At 45.3% G+C, this 22,489-nt stretch overlaps 1 protein-coding gene across 1 annotated transcript; it reads right to left on the minus strand.

Moving 5' to 3' along the window:
- Positions 1-11,805: 11,805 nt before the first annotated feature.
- On the minus strand, positions 11,806-22,132 carry LOC139584014 (calcium and integrin-binding family member 2-like). Its single transcript, XM_071415553.1, has 4 exons — positions 22,015-22,132; positions 17,133-17,280; positions 14,442-14,637; positions 11,806-11,827 (listed from the first exon to the last, which is right to left on the minus strand). Exons 1-4 carry the CDS (start codon positions 22,081-22,083, stop codon positions 11,806-11,808), a joined length of 435 nt encoding a protein of 144 aa, XP_071271654.1. The 5' UTR covers positions 22,084-22,132.
- Positions 22,133-22,489: the final 357 nt, after the last annotated feature.

The following is a 22,489-nucleotide window of genomic DNA, read 5'->3' on the forward strand; positions in this document are numbered from 1 at the left end:
GGGAGGGAGGGGGAGACTGGGAGGGAGCACCACAGGGTATAATATCAGCTCCTACTGCTGCTAGCGTGGAGACGAGGGGGAGACTGGGAGACGAGGGGGAGACTGGGAGACGAGGGGGAGACTGGGAGGGAGGGGGAGACTGGGAGGGAGGGGGAGACTGGGAGGGAGCACCACAGGGTATAATATCAGCTCCTACTGCTGCTAGCGTGGAGACGAGGGGGAGACTGGGAGGGAGGGGGAGACTGGGAGGGAGCACCACATGGTAATAATATCAGCTCCTAATGCTGATAGCATGGAGACGAGGGGGAGACTAGGAGGGAGGGGGAGACTGGGAGGGAGGGGGAGACTGGGAGGGAGGGGGAGACTGGGAGGGAGGGGGAGACTGGGAGGGAGCACCACATGGTATAATATCAGCTCCGACTGCTGCTAGCGTGGAGACGAGGGGGAGACTGGGAGGGAGGGGGAGACTGGGAGACGAGGGGGAGACTGGGAGGGAGGGGGAGGCTGGGAGGGAGCACCACAGGGTATAATATCAGCTCCTACTGCTGCTAGCGTGGAGACGAGGGGGAGACTGGGAGGGAGGGGGAGACTGGGAGGGAGGGGGAGACTGGGAGGGAGGGGGAGGCTGGGAGGGAGGGGGTGACTGGGAGGGAGGGGGAGACTGGGAGGGAGGGGGTGACTGGGAGGGAGGGGGAGACTGGGAGGGAGGGGGAGACTGGGAGGGAGCACCACAGGGTATAATATCAGCTCCTACTGCTGATAGCGTGGAGACGAGGGGGAGACTGGGAGGGAGGGGGAGACTGGGAGGGAGGGGGAGACTGGAAGGGAGGGGGAGGCTGGGAGGGAGGGGGTGACTGGGAGGGAGGGGGACTGGGAGGGAGGGGGAGACTGGGAGGGAGCACCACAGGGTATAATATCAGCTCCTACTGCTGATAGCGTGGAGACGAGGGGGAGACTGGGAGGGAGGGGGAGACTGGGAGGGAGGGGGAGACTGGGAGGGAGGGGGAGGCTGGGAGGGAGGGGGTGACTGGGAGGGAGGGGGAGACTGGGAGACGAGGGGGAGGCTGGGAGGGAGGGGGAGACTGGGAGGGAGCACCACATGGTATACTATCAGCTCCTACTGCTGCTAGCGTGGAGACGAGGGGGAGACTGGGAGGGAGGGGGAGACTGGGAGGGAGGGGGAGACTGGGAGGGAGGGGGAGACTGGGAGGGAGCACCACAGGGTATAATATCAGCTCCTACTGCTGCTAGCGTGGAGACGAGGGGGAGACTGGGAGGGAGGGGGAGACTGGGAGGGAGGGGGTGACTGGGAGGGAGGGGGAGACTGGGAGGGAGGGGGAGACTGGGAGGGAGCACCACAGGGTATAATATCAGCTCCTACTGCTGCTAGCGTGGAGACGAGGGGGAGACTGGGAGCGAGGGGGAGACTGGGAGGGAGGGGGAGACTGGGAGGGAGGGGGTGACTGGGAGGGAGGGGGAGACTGGGAGGGAGGGGGAGACTGGGAGGGAGCACCACTGTGTATAATATCAGCTCCTACTGCTGATAGCGTGGAGACGAGGGGGAGACTGGGAGGGAGCACCACAGGGTATACTATCAGCTCCTACTGCTGCTAGCGTGGAGACGAGGGGGAGGCTGGGAGGGAGGGGGAGACTGGGAGGGAGGGGGAGGCTGGGAGGGAGGGGGAGACTGGGAGACGAGGGGGAGGCTGGGAGGGAGGGGGAGACTGGGGGGGACCACCACATAGTACAATATCAGCTCCTACTGCTGCTAGCGTGGAGACGAGGGGGAGACTGGGAGGGAGGGGGAGACTGGGAGGGAGGGGAGACTGGGAGGGAGCACCACAGGGTAAAACATCATTCACAGTTGAGGGTTCCAGATCATAGCTGATGCTGAAAATTATATGGTTTGGGCTTTTCATGGAATAATCGTTTAGCGGTCATATATTTATTGATGACTAAGTTTAAAAAACATACATGCATGTTATAGTGCTAGCCATTAAAAGGTCATTTCCAATCGAGCCGACATTTACGACATTTACCGTGACTGCAGTCTCCACGAATATGGGAACATTGCCTTTAAAGGGTCAGATTGAATCCCGGTCAAGGTAGGATGATTACCATACATCACTCCTTTATGGTCACCTCAAGAAAGCACCATGAACGGTAACACTTTTCTCAGAAGCTGAGAGAATCGACGGCTGTCAGAAGTCAAACCATCCAGTCAACAAGCCACAGAAAATGTGTTTATTAAAAGTTTAGCCAAATGCCCCAAATTCACATAAAATATTGAATTGTTTTAATTGAAGAGACAGTAACAAGGAGTTTAAATACAGGAACATTTGTATTAATCAGAGAATCACTGTATAACGATGTGAATGGTGGATGGCTTGATAAAGAGGATAAGACAGGGGTTCTCAAACCTCTCCTCGGGGACACCAGCTGTTCCAAACCTCTCCTCGGGGACCCCCAGCTGTTCCAAACCTCTCCTCGGGGACCCCAGCTGTTCTTAACCTCTCCTCGGGGACCCCAGCTGTTCCAAACCTCTCCTCGGGGACCCCAGCTGTTCCAAACCTCTCCTCGGAGACCCTCAGCTGTTCCAAACCTCTCCCCAGGGACCCCCAGCTGTTCCAAACCTCTCCTCGGGGACACCCAGCTGTTCCAAACCTCTCCTCGGGGACCCCCAGCTGTTCCAAACCTCTCCTCGGAGACCCTCAGCTGTTCCAAACCTCTCCTCGGGGACCCCAACTGTTCCAAACCTCTCCTCGGGGACCCCCAGCTGTTCCAAACCTCACCTCGGGGGCCCCAACTGTTCCAAACCTCTCCTCGGGGACCCCAGCTGTTCCAAACCTCTCCTCGGGGACCCCAGCTGTTCTTAACCTCTCCTCGGGGACCCCAGCTGTTCCAAACCTCTCCTCGGGGACCCCAGCTGTTCCAAACCTCTCCTCAGAGACCCTCAGCTGTTCCAAACCTCTCCTCAGGGACCCCCAGCTGTTCCAAACCTCTCCTCGGGGACCCCCAGCTGTTCCAAACCTCTCCTCGGGGACCCCCAGCTGTTCCAAACCTCTCCTCGGAGACCCTCAGCTGTTCCAAACCTCTCCTCGGGGACCCCAGCTGTTCTCAAACCTCTCCTCGGGGACCCCCAGCTGTTCCAAACCTCTCCTCGGAGACCCTCAGCTGTTCCAAACCTCTCCTCAGGGACCCCCAGCTGTTCCAAACCTCTCCTCGGAGACCCTCAGCTGTTCCAAACCTCTCCTCGGGGACCCCAGCTGTTCTCAAACCTCTCCTCGGGGACCCCCAGCTGTTCCAAACCTCTCCTCGGAGACCCTCAGCTGTTCCAAACCTCTCCTCAGGGACCCCCAGCTGTTCTCAAACCTCTCCTCGGGGACCCCCAGCTGTTCCAAACCTCTCCTCGGGGACCCCCAGCTGTTCCAAACCTCTCCTCGGGGACCCTCAGCTGTTCCAAACCTCTCCTCGGGGACCCCCAGCTGTTCCAAACCTCTCCTCGGGGACCCCAACTGTTACAAACCTCTCCTCGGGGACCCCCAGCTGTTCCAAACCTCACCTCGGGGACCCCCAGCTGTTCCAAGCCTCACTTCGGTGACCCCAACTGTTCCAAACCTCTCTTCGGGGACCCCCAGCTGTTCCAAACCTCTCCTCGGAGACCCCCGCTGTTCCAAACCTCTCCTCGGGGACCCCCAGCTGTTCCAAACCTCTCCTCGGGGACCCCCAGCTGTTCCAAACCTCTCCTCGGAGACCCCAGCTGTTCCAAACCTCTCATCGGGGACCCCCAGCTGTTCCAAACCTCTCCTCGGTGACCCCAACTGTTCCAAACCTCTCCTCGGGACCCCCAGCTGGTCCAAACCTCTCCTCGGGGACCCCCAGCTGTTCCAAACCTCTCCTCGGTGACCCCCAGCTGTTCCAAACCTCTCCTCGGAGACCCCCAGCTGTTCTCAAACCTCTCCTCGGAGACCCCCAGGTGTTCCAAACCTCTCCTCGGTGACCCCCAGCTGTTCCAAACCTCTCCTCGGGGACCCCCAGCTGTTCCAAACCTCTCGTAGAGATGTCTGAGGGTCCCCTGAGGAGAGGGGTAAGAGACTGGTAGCAGTAGAGATGTCTGAGGGTTCCCTGAGGAGAGGGGTAACAGACTGGTAGCAGTAGAGATGTCTGAGGGTCCCCTGAGGAGAGGGGTAAGAGACTGGTAGCAGTAGAGATGTCTGAGGGTCCCCTGAGGAGAGGGGTAAGAGACTGGTAGCAGTAGAGATGTCTGAGGGTCCCCTGAGGAGAGGGGTAAGAGACTGGTAGCAGTAGAGATGTCTGAGGGTCCCCTGAAGAGAGGGGTAAGAGACAGTAGAGATGTCTGAGGGTCCCCTGAGGAGAGGGGTAAGAGACTGGTAGCAGTAGAGATGTCTGAGGGTCCCCTGAAGAGAGGGGTAAGAGACAGTAGAGATGTCTGAGGGTCCCCTGAGGAGAGAGCTAAGAGACTGGTAGCAGTAGAGATGCCTGAGGGTCCCCTGAGGAGAGGGGTAAGAGACTGGTAGCAGTAGAGATGTCTGAGGGTCCCCTGAGGAGAGGGGTAAGAGACTGGTACCATCTCTCCGATTGGTGTTTTTAAATCACTGATGAAGGATTTTGAGGCTGATTCCCTGACCTGTCAATGTTTTTAATTTGCTGTTTTTGATATTGTTATACTCTTGTGAATTCATGAATAGTTTTTACTAGATTACTTGTAGTTTTTCATGTTGTCTGTCTGTAATTTTTTGTAATGACTTGGTTCTGCCTATCTTGGCCAGGACGCTCTTGAAAAAGAGATTTTAAATCTCAATGAGCCCTTCCTGGTTAAATAAAGGTTAAATAAAAAAATAAAGTAGAGATGTCTGAGGGTTCCCTGAGGAGAGGGGTAAGAGACTGGTAGCAGTAGAGATGTCTGAGGGTATGGTAGAGATAGTAGAGATGTCTGAGGGTATGGTAGAGATAGTAGAGATGTCTGAGGGTATGGTAGAGACAGTAGAGATGTCTGAGGGTATGGTAGAGATAGTTGAGATGTCTGAGGGTATGGTAGAGATAGTAGAGATGTTTGGGGGTATGGTAGAGATAGTAGAGATGTCTGAGGGTATGGTAGAGACAGTAGAGATGTCTGAGGGTCCCCTGAGGAGAGAGCTAAGAGACTGGTAGCAGTAGAGATGCCTGAGGGTCCCCTGAGGAGAGGGGTAAGAGACTGGTAGCAGTAGAGATGTCTGAGGGTCCCCTGAGGAGAGGGGTAAGAGACTGGTACCATCTCTCCGATTGGTGTTTTTAAATCACTGATGAAGGATTTTGAGGCTGATTCCCTGACCTGTCAATGTTTTTAATTTGCTGTTTTTGATATTGTTATACTCTTGTGAATTCATGAATAGTTTTTACTAGATTACTTGTAGTTTTTCATGTTGTCTGTCTGTAATTTTTTGTAATGACTTGGTTCTGCCTATCTTGGCCAGGACGCTCTTGAAAAAGAGATTTTAAATCTCAATGAGCCCTTCCTGGTTAAATAAAGGTTAAATAAAAAAATAAAGTAGAGATGTCTGAGGGTTCCCTGAGGAGAGGGGTAAGAGACTGGTAGCAGTAGAGATGTCTGAGGGTATAGTAGAGATAGTAGAGATGTCTGAGGGTATGGTAGAGATAGTAGAGATGTCTGAGGGTATGGTAGAGACAGTAGAGATGTCTGAGGGTATGGTAGAGATAGTAGAGATGTCTGAGGGTATGGTAGAGATAGTAGAGATGTTTGGGGGTATGGTAGAGATAGTAGAGATGTCTGAGGGTATGGTAGAGACAGTAGAGATGTCTGAGGGTATGGTAGAGATAGTAGAGATGTCTGAGGGTATGGTAGAGATAGTAGAGATGTCTGAGGGTATGGTAGAGACAGTAGAGATGTCTGAGGGTCCCCTGAGGTGAGGGGTAAGAGACTGGTAGCAGTAGAGTTGTCTGAGGGTATGGTAGAGATAGTAGAGATGTCTGAGGGTATGGTAGAGATAGTAGAGATGTCTGAGGGTATGGTAGAGATAGTAGAGATGTCTGAAGGGTATGGTAGAGATAGTAGAGATGTCTGAGGGTATGGTAGAGATAGTAGAGATGTCTGAGGGTATGTTAGAGATAGTAGAGATGTCTGAGGGTATGGTAGAGACAGTAGAGATGTCTGAGGGTATGGTAGAGATAGTAGAGATGTCTGAGGGTATGTTAGAGATAGTAGAGATGTCTGAGGGTATGGTAGAGACAGTAGAGATGTCTGAGGGTATGGTAGAGATAGTAGAGATGTCTGAGGGTATGGTAGAGATAGTAGAGATGTCTGAGGGTATGGTAGAGATAGTAGAGATGTTTGGGGGTATGGTAGAGACAGTAGAGATGTCTGAGGGTATGGTAGAGATAGTAGAGATGTCTGAGGGTATGGTAGAGACAGTAGAGATGTCTGAGGGTATGGTAGAGATAGTAGAGATGTCTGAGGGTATGGTAGAGATAGTAGAGATGTTTGGGGGTATGGTAGAGATAGTAGAGATGTCTGAGGGTATGGTAGAGATAGTAGAGATGTCTGAGGGTATGGTAGAGACAGTAGAGATGTCTGAGGGTATGGTAGAGACAATAGAGATGTCTGAGGGTATGGTAGAGATAGTAGAGATGTCTGAGGGTATGGTAAAGACAGTAGAGATGTCTGAGGGTATGGTAGAGATAGTAGAGATGTCTGAGGGTATGGTAGAGATAGTAGAGATGTCTGAGGGTATGGTAGAGATAGTAGAGATGTCTGAGGGTATGGTAGAGATAGTAGAGATGTCTGAGGGTATGGTAGAGACAGTAGAGATGTCTGAGGGTCTGGTAAAGACAGTAGAGATGTCTGAGGGTATGGTAAAGACAGTAGAGATGTCTGAGGGTATGGTAGAGACAGTAGAGATGTCTGAGGGTATGGTAAAGACAGTAGAGATGTCTGAGGGTATGGTAAAGACAGTAGAGATGTCTGAGGGTATGGTAAAGACAGTAGAGATGTCTGAGGGTATGGTAGAGATAGTAGAGATGTCTGAGGGTATGGTAGAGATAGTAGAGATGTCTGAGGGTATGGTAGAGATAGTAGAGATGTCTGAGGGTATGGTAGAGATAGTAGAGATGTCTGAGGGTATGGTAGAGATAGTACAGATGTCTGAGGGTATGGTAGAGACAGTAGAGATGTCTGAGGGTATGGTAGAGACAGTAGAGATGTCTGAGGGTATGTTAGAGATAGTAGAGATGTCTGACGGTATGGTAGAGACAGTAGAGATGTCTGAGGGTATGGTAGAGATAGTAGAGATGTCTGAGGGTATGGTAGAGATAGTAGAGATGTCTGAGGGTATGGTAGAGATAGTAGAGATGTCTGAGGGTATGGTAGAGACAGTAGAGATGTCTGAGGGTATGTTAGAGATAGTAGAGATGTCTGACGGTATGGTAGAGACAGTAGAGATGTCTGAGGGTATGGTAGAGACAGTAGAGATGTCTGAGGGTATGGTAGAGATAGTAGAGATGTCTGAGGGTATGGTAGAGATAGTAGAGATGTCTGAGGGTATGGTAGAGATAGTAGAGATTTCTGAGGGTATGGTAGAGACAGTAGAGATGTCTGAGGGTATGGTAGAGATAGTAGAGATGTCTGAGGGTATGGTAGAGATAGTAGAGATGTCTGAGGGTATGGTAGAGATAGTAGAGATGTCTGAGGGTATGGTAGAGATAGTAGAGATGTCTGAGGGTATGGTAGAGATAGTAGAGATGTCTGAGGGTATGGTAGAGATAGTAGAGATGTCTGAGGGTATGGTAGAGATAGTAGAGATGTCTGAGGGTATGGTAGAGATAGTAGAGATGTCTGAGGGTATGGTAGAGACAGTAGAGATGTCTGAGGGTATGGTAGAGATAGTAGAGATGTCTGAGGGTATGGTAGAGACAGTAGAGATGTCTGAGGGTATGGTAGAGACAGTAGAGATGTCTGAGGGTATGGTAGAGACAGTAGAGATGTCTGAGGGTATGGTAGAGATAGTAGAGATGTCTGAGGGTATGGTAGATATAGTAGAGATGTCTGAGGGTATGGTAGAGACAGTAGAGATGTCTGAGGGTATGGTAGAGACAGTAGAGATGTCTGAGGGTATGGTAGAGATAGTAGAGATGTCTGAGGGTATGGTAGAGATAGTAGAGATGTCTGAGGGTATGGTAGAGATAGTAGAGATGTCTGAGGGTATGGTAGAGACAGTAGAGATGTCTGAGGGTATGGTAGAGATAGTAGAGATGTCTGAGGGTATGGTAGAGACAGTAGAGATGTCTGAGGGTATGGTAGAGATAGTAGAGATGTCTGAGGGTATGGTAAAGACAGTAGAGATGTCTGAGGGTATGGTAGAGACAGTAGAGATGTCTGAGGGTATGGTAGAGATAGTAGAGATGTCTGAGGGTATGGTAGAGATAGTAGAGATGTCTGAGGATATGGTAGAGACAGTAGAGATGTCTGAGGGTATGGTAGAGATAGTAGAGATGTCTGAGGGTATGGTAGAGACAGTAGAGATGTCTGAGGGTATGGTAGAGATAGTAGAGATGTCTGAGGGTATGGTAGAGATAGTAGAGATGTCTGACGGTATGGTAGAGACAGTAGAGATGTCTGAGGGTATGGTAGAGATAGTAGAGATGTCTGAGGGTATGGTAGAGACAGTAGAGATGTCTGAGGGTATGGTAGAGACAGTAGAGATGTCTGAGGGTATGGTAGAGATAGTACAGATGTCTGAGGGTATGGTAGAGATAGTAGAGATGTCTGAGGATATGGTAGAGACAGTAGAGATGTCTGAGGGTATGGTAGAGATAGTAGAGATGTCTGAGGGTATGGTAAAGACAGTAGAGATGTCTGAGGGTATGGTAGAGACAGTAGAGATGTCTGAGGGTATGGTAGAGATAGTAGAGATGTCTGAGGGTATGGTAGAGATAGTAGAGATGTCTGAGGATATGGTAGAGACAGTAGAGATGTCTGAGGTTATGGTAGAGATAGTAGAGATGTCTGAGGGTATGGTAGAGACAGTAGAGATGTCTGAGGGTATGGTAGAGATAGTAGAGATGTCTGAGGGTATGGTAGAGATAGTAGAGATGTCTGACGGTATGGTAGAGACAGTAGAGATGTCTGAGGGTATGGTAGAGATAGTAGAGATGTCTGAGGGTATGGTAGAGATAGTAGAGATGTCTGAGGGTATGGTAGAGATAGTAGAGATGTCTGAGGGTATGGTAGAGATAGTAGAGATGTCTGAGGGTATGGTAGAGATAGTAGAGATGTCTGAGGGTATGGTAGAGACAGTAGAGATGTCTGAGGGTATGGTAGAGACAGTAGAGATGTCTGAGGGTATGGTAGAGATAGTACAGATGTCTGAGGGTATGGTAGAGAGTAGAGATGTCTGAGGGTATGGTAGAGACAGTAGAGATGTCTGAGGGTATGGTAGAGACAGTAGAGATGTCTGAGGGTATGGTAGAGACAGTAGAGATGTCTGAGGGTATGGTAGAGATAGTAGAGATGTCTGAGGGTATGGTAGAGATAGTAGAGATGTCTGAGGGTATGGTAGAGATAGTAGAGATGTCTGAGGGTATGGTAGAGACAGTAGAGATGTCTGAGGGTATGGTAGAGATAGTAGAGATGTCTGAGGGTATGGTAGAGATAGTAGAGATGTCTGAGGGTATGGTAGAGACAGTAGAGATGTCTGAGGGTATGGTAGAGACAGTAGAGATGTCTGAGGGTATGGTAGAGATAGTAGAGATGTCTGAGGGTATGGTAGAGATAGTAGAGATGTCTGAGGGTATGGTAGAGATAGTAGAGATGTCTGAGGGTATGGTAGAGACAGTAGAGATGTCTGAGGGTATGGTAGAGACAGTAGAGATGTCTGAGGGTATGGTAGAGACAGTAGAGATGTCTGAGGGTATGGTAGAGACAGTAGAGATGTCTGACGGTATGGTAGAGACAGTAGAGATGTCTGAGGGTATGGTAGAGATAGTAGAGATGTCTGAGGGTATGGTAGAGATAGTAGAGATGTCTGAGGGTATGGTAGAGCTAGTAGAGATGTCTGAGGGTATGGTAGAGACAGTAGAGATGTCTGAGGGTATGGTAGAGACAGTAGAGATGTCTGAGGGTATGGTAGAGACAGTAGAGATGTCTGAGGGTATGGTAGAGATAGTAGAGATGTCTGAGGGTATGGTATAGATAGTAGAGATGTCTGAGGGTATGGTAGAGACAGTAGAGATGTCTGAGGGTATGGTAGAGATAGTAGAGATGTCTGAGGGTATGGTAGAGACAGTAGAGATGTCTGAGGGTATGGTAGAGACAGTAGAGATGTCTGAGGGTATGGTAGAGATAGTAGAGATGTCTGAGGGTATGGTAGAGATAGTAGAGATGTCTGAGGGTATGGTAGAGATAGTAGAGATGTCTGAGGGTATGGTAGAGACAGTAGAGATGTCTGAGGGTATGGTAGAGACAGTAGAGATGTCTGAGGGTATGGTAGAGACAGTAGAGATGTCTGAGGGTATGGTAGAGACAGTAGAGATGGGTACATATCTTCATTAGAACTAGAGAACAGTCAGGTGTGATGTCATCATCATTAATTATTGCAACAACAGAACATAGTAATGTCCAGAGCAATTCATCAAGAGCATGAAGGAGTTCCAAACGGCACCCTATTCACTAGATAGTGCACTACTGGCCAGGGTCAAAAGTAGTGCACTATCTAGGGACCAGGTTGCCATTTTGGACAAGACTTAGAAATGACCCAACAATTCATTAACAGCAGGAGAAACAGAATATTACGTTTTATACGTGTGATGAGTAAATAGTACATTGCTGTCATGAAACTCTGTCCGTCTGTCTTTGTGACCTTGGTGATGCAGCGCTGTGCTCTCTGTCTCCCCTCTGTCTGTCCTCTCTCTGTGTCCTCTCTCTTTGTCCTCTCTGTCTGTCCCCTCTGTCTGTCCTCTCTCTGTGTCCTCTCTCTTTGTCCTCTCTGTCTGTCCTCTCTCTTTGTCCTCTCTCTTTGTTCTCTCACTTTTTCCTCTCACTTTTTCCTCTCTCTTTGTCCTCTCTCTTTGTCTTCTCTCTTTGTCTTCTCTCTTTGTCTTCTCTCTTTGTCCTCTGGTCTGGTCTTGTATAATGTACACCAGGCAGGTTTCAACCAGGCATGTTCCAGGTCCTGACCTGACCCCTCTCAGGGCTGTAGATTGTCCCCATCAGTTCATTAAGGAGACCTGAGCGTCCTTCAGTGACAGGAGAGGTCAGCATGGAGGTCTGAGGCACAAGGGGAATGTTTCTGTGTATCTGCTAGTACTCCGGTATTCCTCCAAGGCCAGGCCTGGTCTGGGTTTGAGTGAGGAGCAACAGCTTAAAGGTTCCCATTTCACCTTCCTGTTTCTCTGTCGTTTTAAGAAAACATACAAAGCATCATTGTTCCATCAGTGGTTGTGATAATAATATTACTATGACATATAATAGTCAACCAAAAACATCCTGAAACCAAACAGATGAAAAACAAGTGAGGCTAATGAAGAGGAAACACAGGAGGCCAAAGATAATGTGGGTGTGTGTCAGAGAGGACAACCAAACTGAAGAGATCCAGGATCAAAGTGAGAACAAAGCCAGTCTGTTCCTGGATCAGCTGCCATCTCTACAGACAGACGTCCAGGGAGAGTTATGTCTGTAGCCGCAGAGAGGCACTGTGCTGTGCTCAGGGTGTGGGCAGGGTGTGGTCATTGTTTTTTTGCATGGTCAGGATCTCTGCCATGAAATCAGAATATAGACCTTTCCTTGGAGCCCTTTCAGATTCTTATGTGGAAGGTACTGCAAAAATGAGACAGAACCAACAGAAAACATGTTAAGGAACAACACAATGACCTACTATCATGACCTCAATAACGCACTGACCTACTATCATGACGTCAATAACACACTGACCTACTATCATGACCTCAATAACACTCTGACCTACTATCATGACCTCAATAACACTCTGACCTACTATCATGACCTCAATAACACACTAACCTACTATCATGACCTCAATAACACTCTAACCTACTATCATGACCTCAATAACACACTAACCTACTATCATGACCTCAATAACACACTGACCTACTATCATGACCTCAATAACACTCTAACCTACTATCATGACCTCAATAACACACTGACCTACTATCATGACCTCAATAACACACTGACCTACTATCATGACCTCAATAACACACTGACCTACTATCATGACCTCAATAACACACTGACCTACTATCATGACCTCAATAACACTCTGACCTACTATCATGATCTCAATAACACACTGACCTACTATCATGACCTCAATAACACACTGACCTACTATCATGACCTCAATAACACACTGACCTACTATCATGACCTCAATAACACACTAACCTACTATCATGACCTCAATAACACTCTAACCTACTATCATGACCTCAATAACACACTAACCTACTATCATGACCTCAATAACACACTGACCTACTATCATGACCTCAATAACACTCTAACCTACTATCATGACCTCAATAACACACTGACCTACTATCATGACCTCAATAACACACTGACCTACTATCATGACCTCAATAACACACTGACCTACTATCATGACCTCAATAACACTCTGACCTACTATCATGACCTCAATAACACACTGACCTACTATCATGACCTCAATAACACACTAACCTACTATCATGACCTCAATAACACTCTAACCTACTATCATGACCTCAATAACACTCTGACCTACTATCATGACCTCAATAACACACTAACCTACTATCATGACCTCAATAACACTCTGACCTACTATCATGACCTCAATAACACACTGACCTACTATCATGACCTCAATAACACACTGACCTACTATCATGACCTCAATAACACACTGACCTACTATCATGACCTCAATAACACTCTGACCTACTATCATGACCTCAATAACACACTGACCTACTATCATGACATCAATAACACACTAACCTACTATCATGACCTCAATAACACTCTAACCTACTATCATGACCTCAATAACACTCTGACCTACTATCATGACCTCAATAACACACTAACCTACTATCATGACCTCAATAACACTCTGACCTACTATCATGACCTCAATAACACACTAACCTACTATCATGACCTCAATAACACACTAACCTACTATCATGACCTCAATAACACACTAACCTACTATCATGACCTCAATAACACACTGACCTACTATCATGACCTCAATAACACACTAACCTACTATCATGAACTCAATAACACACTGACCTACTATCATGACCTCAATAACACACTAACCTACTATCATGACCTCAATAACACTCTAACCTACTATCATGACCTCAATAACACTCTGACCTACTATCATGACCTCAATAACACACTAACCTACTATCATGACCTCAATAACACTCTGACCTACTATCATGACCTCAATAACACACTAACCTACTATCATGACCTCAATAACACACTGACCTACTATCATGACATCAATAACACACTAACCTACTATCATGACCTCAATAACACACTGACCTACTATCATGACTTCAATAACACTCTGACCTACTATCATCACCTCAATAACACACTGACCTACTCATGACATCAGTAACACACATTAGATTATTCTGGATACAGACAGACAGTACTGTAGGCCTTTTGGAAAACTTCAAGCGGGCTGTCATGTGCTTTTTACTGAGGAGTGGCTTCCATCTGGCCACTCTACCATAAAGGCCTGATTGGTGGAGGGCTACAGAGATGCTTGTCCTTCTGGAAGGTTCTCCCATCTCCACAGAATAACTCTGGACCACCAAGGCATTTCTCCCCTGATTGCTCAGTTTGGTCGGGCCGCCACCTCTAGGAATAGTATTGATGGTTCCAAACTTCTTCCATTTGAGAATGATGGAGGCCACTGTGTTCTTGGGGACCTTAAATGCTGCAGAAATATTTTGGTACCCTTCCCCAGATCTGTGCCTCGACACAATCCTGTCTTGGAGCTCTACGGACAATTCCTTCGACCTCATTTTGCTTGGTTTTTGCTCTGACATGCACTGTCACCTGTGGGACCTTATATAGACAGGTGTGTACCTGTCTATATCATGTCCAATCAACTGAATTTACCACAGGTGGACTCCAATCAAGTTGTAGAAACATCTCAAGGATGATCAATGGAAACAGGATGTTTTGTCATTATAGGGTATTGTGATGTCATTATGGGGTACTGTGATGTCATTATGGGGTATTGTGATGTCATTATTTTAGAATATGGCTGTAATGTAACAAAATGTGGAAAAAGTCAAGTGGTCTGAATACTTTCCGAATGCACTTCATGACTTCATGACTGACACTTCATGACTGACACTGACTAAAATAATACTGTTACCTTAAAAAGTCAGGAGCCCTGGTGATCATGTTTTCAAAGTCAGCGAAGGACAGTTTGCTATCTCCGTCTAGGTCAGCCTCTACGATGGCCTTCTCACAGACCAGGGTGACCTCTTCAGGGCTCAACTCCTCCCTCGTCAGCTTGTTCAACGTCTTCTCCAGATCCTCCTTACACAGGAAGTTATCCACATTGAAATCTACACACACACACACACACACACACACACACACACACACACACACACACACACACACACACACACACACACACACACACACACACACACACACACACACACACACACACACACACACACACACACACACACACACACACACACACACACACACACACACAGGATGTTATCCACGTTCAAATCTAACACAGAAAGTTACATAGGTGATGAATCCCAAACCAGCTCCTCACCCCTACCAACTCGCTCAGAAGGCCCTCCGTTGTAACGTGTTACTGATGAAACTCAGAGGGGATCAAATAAGCCCATCAATTTCGGGACAGACTGGTCACTTGAATGACGCAATTCATGTTCTACATTTAAATAATAAAACGAGCATGAAATTCAAGTAAGAAAAATCCCCCTGTAGTTTTACAAGATGTGAACCTAAGTAACAGTTAAACATTTAATTTGGAGTTATTTCATATGTTACACGTGTCAAGACTCAAAGTCAGACGCAAACAGATACAGGTGGCTCATAATTAGGCACCTCAATTATTTTGTGTGAAATTGCACTAACTAAAAAAAGAATGCAGTGCATTATGGGACACCACTATCTGGTGTACGTGACAATAAAACAAATTCTATTATTTTTGTGCTGGCAACTGACTCGATTGAAGTGACTATCAAAGGGTCTAATTAGCCCCTACACCCTCCATCATTTGTACTCCCTCAGCTTTGGGACACTTAATGTCATCAGATAGGGTTAACTTTATAATATAGTTTTTTTCTACAAAATGTGCCATTTTCACATACTGTATGTATACACTGGCATTGTGCTGGGATATTGAAAATGAAGTTGACAAGTGGTAGAATTACCCTTTTAACAGAGATTAATGTAGGATTAAATGTGATTATCATATACAGTGCCTTCAGCAAGAATTCACACCCTTTGACTTTCTCCACATTTTGTTGTGTTACAAAGAGAAATTAAAATGGATTTAATTGTAATGTTTGGTCGACGATCTACACAATACTCCGTCATGTGAACATGGAAGAAAAATTCATTTTTTTATTTTTTTTTATATGAAAAATACAACACTAGTATATCTTGATTAGATTAGTATTCACCCCTCTAAGACAATACATATTGTCGAAAACATTTGGCAGCAATTACAGCTGTGAGTCTTTTGGGATAAGTCTCTAAGAGCTTTGCACACCTGGATTGTACAATATTTATTAATTTGTATTTATTTATTTAACCTTTATTTAACTAGGCAAGTTGCCCATTATTCTTTATAATTCTTTATAATCAAATTGGTTGTTAATCATTGCTAGAATGCCATTTTCAAGTCTTGCCATAGATTTTCATGCCAAGTTAAGTCAAAACTGTAACTAAGCCACTTAGGAACATTCAATATCATCTTGGTAAGCAACTCCAGTGTATATTTGGCCTTGTGTTTTAGGTTATTGTCCTGCTAAGAGGTGAATTTGTCTCCCAGTGTCTGTTGGAAAGAAGATTGAACTAAGTGTTCCTCTAGGTTTTGCCTGTGCTCAGCTCTTTCTTTATATCATAAATTCCCTAGTCCTTGCCAATGACAACCATACCCATAACATGATGCAGCCACCACTGTGCTTAAAAAAATATGAAGAGTGGGACTCAATGATGTGTTTCCCCAAGCATAATGCCTTGTATTTAGGACAAAAAGTTAATTTCTTTGCCACATTTTTTGCAGTATTACTTAAGTACCTTGTTCCAAGCAGAAGGCATGTTTTGAAATATTTGTATTATGTACAGGCTTCCTATTTTTCACTCTGTTATTTATGTTAGTATTGTGGAGTAACTACAATGTTGTTGATCCATCCTCAGTGTTCTCCTGTCACAGCCATTAAACTCTGTTACTGTTTTAAAGTCACCATTGGCCCCATGATGAAATCCATGAGCAGTTTCCTTCCTCTCTGGCAACTGAGTTAGGAAGGACACCTGTATCTTTCTAGTGACTGGGTGTATTGATGCACCATCTAAAGTGTATCTAATAACTTCACCATGCTCAAAGGGATATTCAGCATTGGTACCCTTCTTTGCAAGGCATTGGTTGAATCTGTGCTTGAAATTCACTACTCAATTGAGTTACCTTACATGTAATTGTATGTGTGGGGTACAGAGATGGGGTAGTCATTCAAAAATCATGTTAAAAACTATTATTGAACACAGAATGAGTCCATATAACGTATTATGTGATTTGTTAAGCACATTTTTACTCTTAAATGTATGTAGGCTTGCCATAACAAAAGGGTTGAATATTTGTCGATTCAAGACATTTCAGCTTTTCATTTTTTATTAATTTAGAAAATGTTCTACAAACAAAATTCCATTTTGAAATGATGTATTGTGTGTAGATCAGAGACACAACATCTCAATGTAATACATTTTTAATTCAGGCTGTAACACAACAACATTTGGAAAAAGTTCAGGTGTGTGAATACTTTCTGAAGGCCCTGTATATTAGCATACTCACCGTATATTTTGAATGCGTATATGGCCTTGAGCTCCCTGGGGGCCGTCTCACTGAGGACAGAGAACATATCCACAAAGTCGTTGAAGCTCAGATTCCCTGCTCCGTCCTCAGAGAAGGACTCCACGATCCTGTTCCTGAACGGGTTCTCCTATAGGACACACAGAGAGAGGGGGAGACAAGGCAAGGCTGTCATTACTCATACATCACTGTCTATCAAGGCTATCATCAGTATGTCACTGATACAATAAGGGTTCTATTCTACAACAAACAGAGAGAGAGACAAGGGGACAAGGCTAACATCACTGATAGAAGACAATGAGTCAGTGGTCAGACAATTACTTATTTACTATGTGTGAATGGAATTTAATGTGGAAAGCAAATAAGTGTCATTATCTGAACCTATTATGATTAAACAAAGCCTGTGTGTCTATGTATGCTGATTATTCAACAATATGCGAGTCAGCAACCACAGCTAATGAAGTCACTGAAGCCCTTAAAAGTTATTCGGGATCGGTGTCCACGGGACGGTTGAGCTAACGTAGGCTAATGCGATTAGCATGAGGTTGTAAGCACAATTTTGAACATGAAAAGTTATTAAAAAACGAATTAGGCACATTTGGGCAGTCTTGATAAAACATTTTGAACAGAAATGTAAAGGTTCATTGGATCAGTCTGAAACTTTGCACATACAGGGATCTCATCTAGTGGCCAAAATCTTAATTGCACCTGGGCTGGAATAATACATTATGGCCTTTCTCTTGCATTTCAAAGATGATGGTACAAAAAAAAAAAGAACAGTTGGTTTTTTCTTTGTATTGTCTTTTACCAGATCTATTGTGTTATATTCTCCTACATTCCTTTCACATTTCCATAAACTTCGAAGTATTTCCTTTCAAATGGTACCAAGAATATGCATATCCTTGCTTCAGGTCCTGAGCTACAGGCAGTTAGATCTGGGTATGTCATTTTAGGCGAAAATTGAAAAAAGGGGCTAATCCTTAACAAGGAGTTTCAGTCAGTTTTGGAAGATGTGGCCAGCAATAAACTGGTCCTGAACATCTCTAAAACTAAGAACATTTTATTTGGTACAAATTGTTCCCTAAATTCTAGAGCTCAGCTGAATCTGGTAATGAATGGTGTGGCTCTTGAACAAGTTGAGGAGACTAAATTACTTGGCTTTACCTTAGATTGTAAACTGTCCTGGTCAAAACATATACTGTACGTAGACACACAAGCTTTACTCAGAACAAGTGGCAGATCATTAGTAAAGATTGAAAAAAGTAAAAGGGGCCTAGACGTCTGCCCTGGGGAATGCCTGATTCTACCTGGATTATGTTGGAGAGGCTTCCATTAAAGAACACCCTCTGTGTTCTGTTAGACAGGTAACTCTTTATCCACAAAATAGCAGGGGGTGTAAAGCCATAACATATACGTTTTTCCAGCTGCAGACTATGATCGATAATGTCAAAAGATGCACTGACGTCTAACAGACAGCCCCCACAATCATTGTATCATAGATTTCTCTCAGCCAATCATCAGTCATTTGTGTAAGTACCGTACATGTTGAATGCCAATCCTCGACTTCGGTGATGTCATTTACAAAATAGCCTCCAAAACCCTACTCAATAAATTGGATGCAGTCTATCACAGTGCCATCCGTTTTGTCACCAAAGCCCCATATACTACCCACCACTGCGACCTGTACACTCTCGTTGGCTGGCCCTCGCTTCATACTCGTCGCCAAACCCACTGGTTCCAGGTCATCTACAAGACCCTGCTAGGTAAAGTCCCCCCTTATCTCAGCTCGCTGGTCACCATAGCAGCACCTACCTGTAGCACGCGCTCCAGCAGGTATATCTCTCTAGTCACCCCCAAAACCAATTCTTCCTTTGGACGCCTCTCCTTCCAGTTCTCTGCTGCCAATGACTGGAACGAACTACAAAAATCTCTGAAACTGGAAACACTTATCTCCCTCACTAGCTTTAAGCACCAGCTGTCAGAGCAGCTCATAGATTACTGCACCTGTACATAGCCCATCTATAATTTAGCCCAAACAACTACCTCTTTACCTACTGTATTTATTTATTTATTTATTTTGCTCCTTTGCACCCCATTATTTCTGTCTCTACTTTGCGCTTTCTTCCACTGCAAACCAACCATTCCAGTGTTTTTATTTTTTATTTTACTTGCTGTGTTGTATTCACTTCGCCTCCATGGCCTTTTTATATTTTTATTTATTTATACATATATTTGTTTGCCTTCACCTCCCTTATCTCACCTCACTTGCTCACATTGTATATAGACTTATTTTTTTCACTGTATTATTGACTATATGTTTGTTTTACTCCATGTGTAACTATGTGTTGTTGTATGTGTCGAACTGCTTTGCTTTATCTTGGCCAGGTCGCAATTGTAAATGAGAACGTGTTCTCAATTTGCCTACCTGGTTAAATAAAGGTTAAATAAATAAAATAAATAAAAAATGCCCTTCCCTATAAAAAAAGTGCCATAAATCTGTTAATTGTTTACTGTGAGAGAGCATTGCATCTGGTCAAACACACCTGTTCCCCAAAATGTACTAAGGGTTGGTAACAGGCTGATTGGTCAGCTATTTGAGCCAATAAAGAGGGCTTTACTATTCTTAGGTAGCAGAATTACTTTAGCTTCCCTCCAAGCTTGAGGGCACACAGTTTCTTGATCACAGTGTGATTACCAGTGTGTGTTGATTACTAGTGTGATTACCAGTGTGTGTTGATTACCAGTGTGTGTTGATTACCAGTGTGATTACCAGTGTGTGTTGATTACTAGTGTGATTACCAGTGTGTGTTGATTACCAGTGTGTGTTGATTACCAGTGTGATTACCAGTGTGTGTTGATTACCAGTGTGATTACCAGTGTGTGTTAATTACCAGTGTGTGTTGATTACTAGTGTGATTACCAGTGTGTGTTGATTACCAGTGTGATTACCAGTGTTTGTTGATTACTAGTGTGATTAGTAGTGTTTGTTGATTACTAGTGTGTATTGATTACCAGTGTGTGTTGATGACCAGTGTGTGTTCATTACCAGTGTGTGTTGATTACTAGTGTGATTACTAGTGTGTGTTGATTACCAGTTTGTTGATTACCAGTGTGATACCAGTGTGATTACCAGTGTGTGTTGATTACCAGTGTGTGTTGATTACCAGTGTGATTACTAGTGTGTGTTGATTACCAGTGTGATTACTAGTGTGTGTTGATTACCGGTGTCATTACCAGTGTGTGTTGATCACTGGGTGTGTTGATTACCGGTGATTACCAGTGTGTGTTGATTACCAGTCTGTGTTGATCACTAGGGTGTGTTGATTACCGGTGATTACCAGTGTGTGTTGATTACCAGTGTGTGTTGATTACCAGTCTGTGTTGATCACTAGGGTGTGTTGATTACCGGTGATTACCAGTGTGTGTTGATTACCAGTCTGTGTTGATCACTAGTGTGTGTTGATTACCGGTGATTACCAGTGTGTGTTGATTACCAGTGTGTGTTGATTACCAGTGTGTGTTGATCACTAGGGTGTGTTGATTACCGGTGATTACCAGTGTGTGTTGATTACCAGTGTGTGTTGATTACCAGTGTGTGTTGATTACCGGTGATTACCAGTGTGTGTTGATTACCAGTGTGTGTTGATTACCAGTCTGTGTTGATCACTAGGGTGTGTTGATTACCGGTGATTACCAGTGTGTGTTGATTACCAGTCTGTGTTGATCACTAGGGTGTGTTGATTACCGGTGATTACCAGTGTGTGTTGATTACCAGTGTGTGTTGATTACCAGTCTGTGTTGATCACTAGGGTGTGTTGATTACCGGTGATTACCAGTGTGTGTTGATTACCAGTCTGTGTTGATCACTAGGGTGTGTTGATTACCGGTGATCACCAGTGTGTGTTGATTACCAGTGTGTGTTGATTACCAGTGTGTGTTGATCACTAGGGTGTGTTGATTACCGGTGATTACCAGTGTGTGTTGATTACCAGTGTGTGTTGATTACCAGTGTGTGTTGATTACCGGTGATTACCAGTGTGTGTTGATTACCAGTGTGTGTTGATTACCGGTGGTTACCAGTGTGTGTTGATTACCAGTGTGTGTTGATTACCAGTGTGTGTTGATTACTAGTGTGTGTTGACTACTAGTGTGATTACCAGTGTGATTACCAGTGTGTGTTGATTACCAGTGTGTGTTGATCACTAGGGTGTGTTGATTACCGGTGATTACCAGTGTGTGTTGATTACAAGTGTTTGTTGATCACTAGGGTGTGTTGATTACCAGTGTGTGTTGATTACCAGTGTGTGTTGATTACCGGTGATTACCAGTGTGTGTTGATTACCAGTGTGTGTTGATTACCAGTGTGTGTTGATTACTAGTGTGTGTTGATTACTAGTGTGATTACCAGTGTGATTACCAGTGTGGTTACCAGTGTGTGTTGATTACCAGTGTGATTACCAGTGTGTGTTGATTACCAGTGTGATTACCAGTGTGTGTTGATTACCAGTGTGATTACCAGTGTGTGTTGATTACCAGTGTGTGTTGATCACTAGGGTGTGTTGATTACCGGTGATTACCAGTGTGTGTTGATTACCAGTGTGTGTTGATTACCAGTGTGTGTTGATTACCAGTGTGTGTTGATTACCAGTGTGTGTTGATTACCGGTGATTACCAGTGTGTGTTGATTACCAGTGTGTGTTGATTACCAGTGTGTGTTGATTACTAGTGTGTGTTGATTACTAGTGTGATTACCAGTGTGGTTACCAGTGTGTGTTGATTACCAGTGTGATTACCAGTGTGTGTTGATTACCAGTGTGATTACCAGTGTGTGTTGATTACCAGTGTGATTACCAGTGTTACCTACATTTAGTTCTGGCATGCTGACTATAAGAGCTAGGGGTATTGTAACGTCAGGCTCGTTGGTGTAGTCCATGGGTACTAGGTGTGGAGCCAGCTCATGGTAACGCCCATGTAACCTACAACACAAGACAATAACCACAATTAGTAGTGCTATCAACACATTGGCTTTCACATCTTCTTTCATTCCTACAATATATTGGATGTAAGAAAACAATGTTACTGAACAAAGATACTGGAGGAGCTGAACACGTGCTGTTAACATGGGATGTGGAGGGGCTGAACACATGCTGTTAACATGGGATGTGGAGGAGCTGAACACATGCTGTTAACATGGGATGTGGAGGAGCTGAACACATGCTGTTAACATGGGATGTGGAGGGGCTGAACACATGCTGTTAACATGGGATGTGGAGGAGCTGAACACATGCTGTTAACATGGGATGTGGAGGAGCTGAACACATGCTGTTAACATGGGATGT

The sequence above is a fragment of the Salvelinus alpinus genome, chromosome 9 (genome assembly GCF_045679555.1).
Source record: "Salvelinus alpinus chromosome 9, SLU_Salpinus.1, whole genome shotgun sequence".
Classification (NCBI taxonomy): Eukaryota; Metazoa; Chordata; class Actinopteri; order Salmoniformes; family Salmonidae; genus Salvelinus; species Salvelinus alpinus.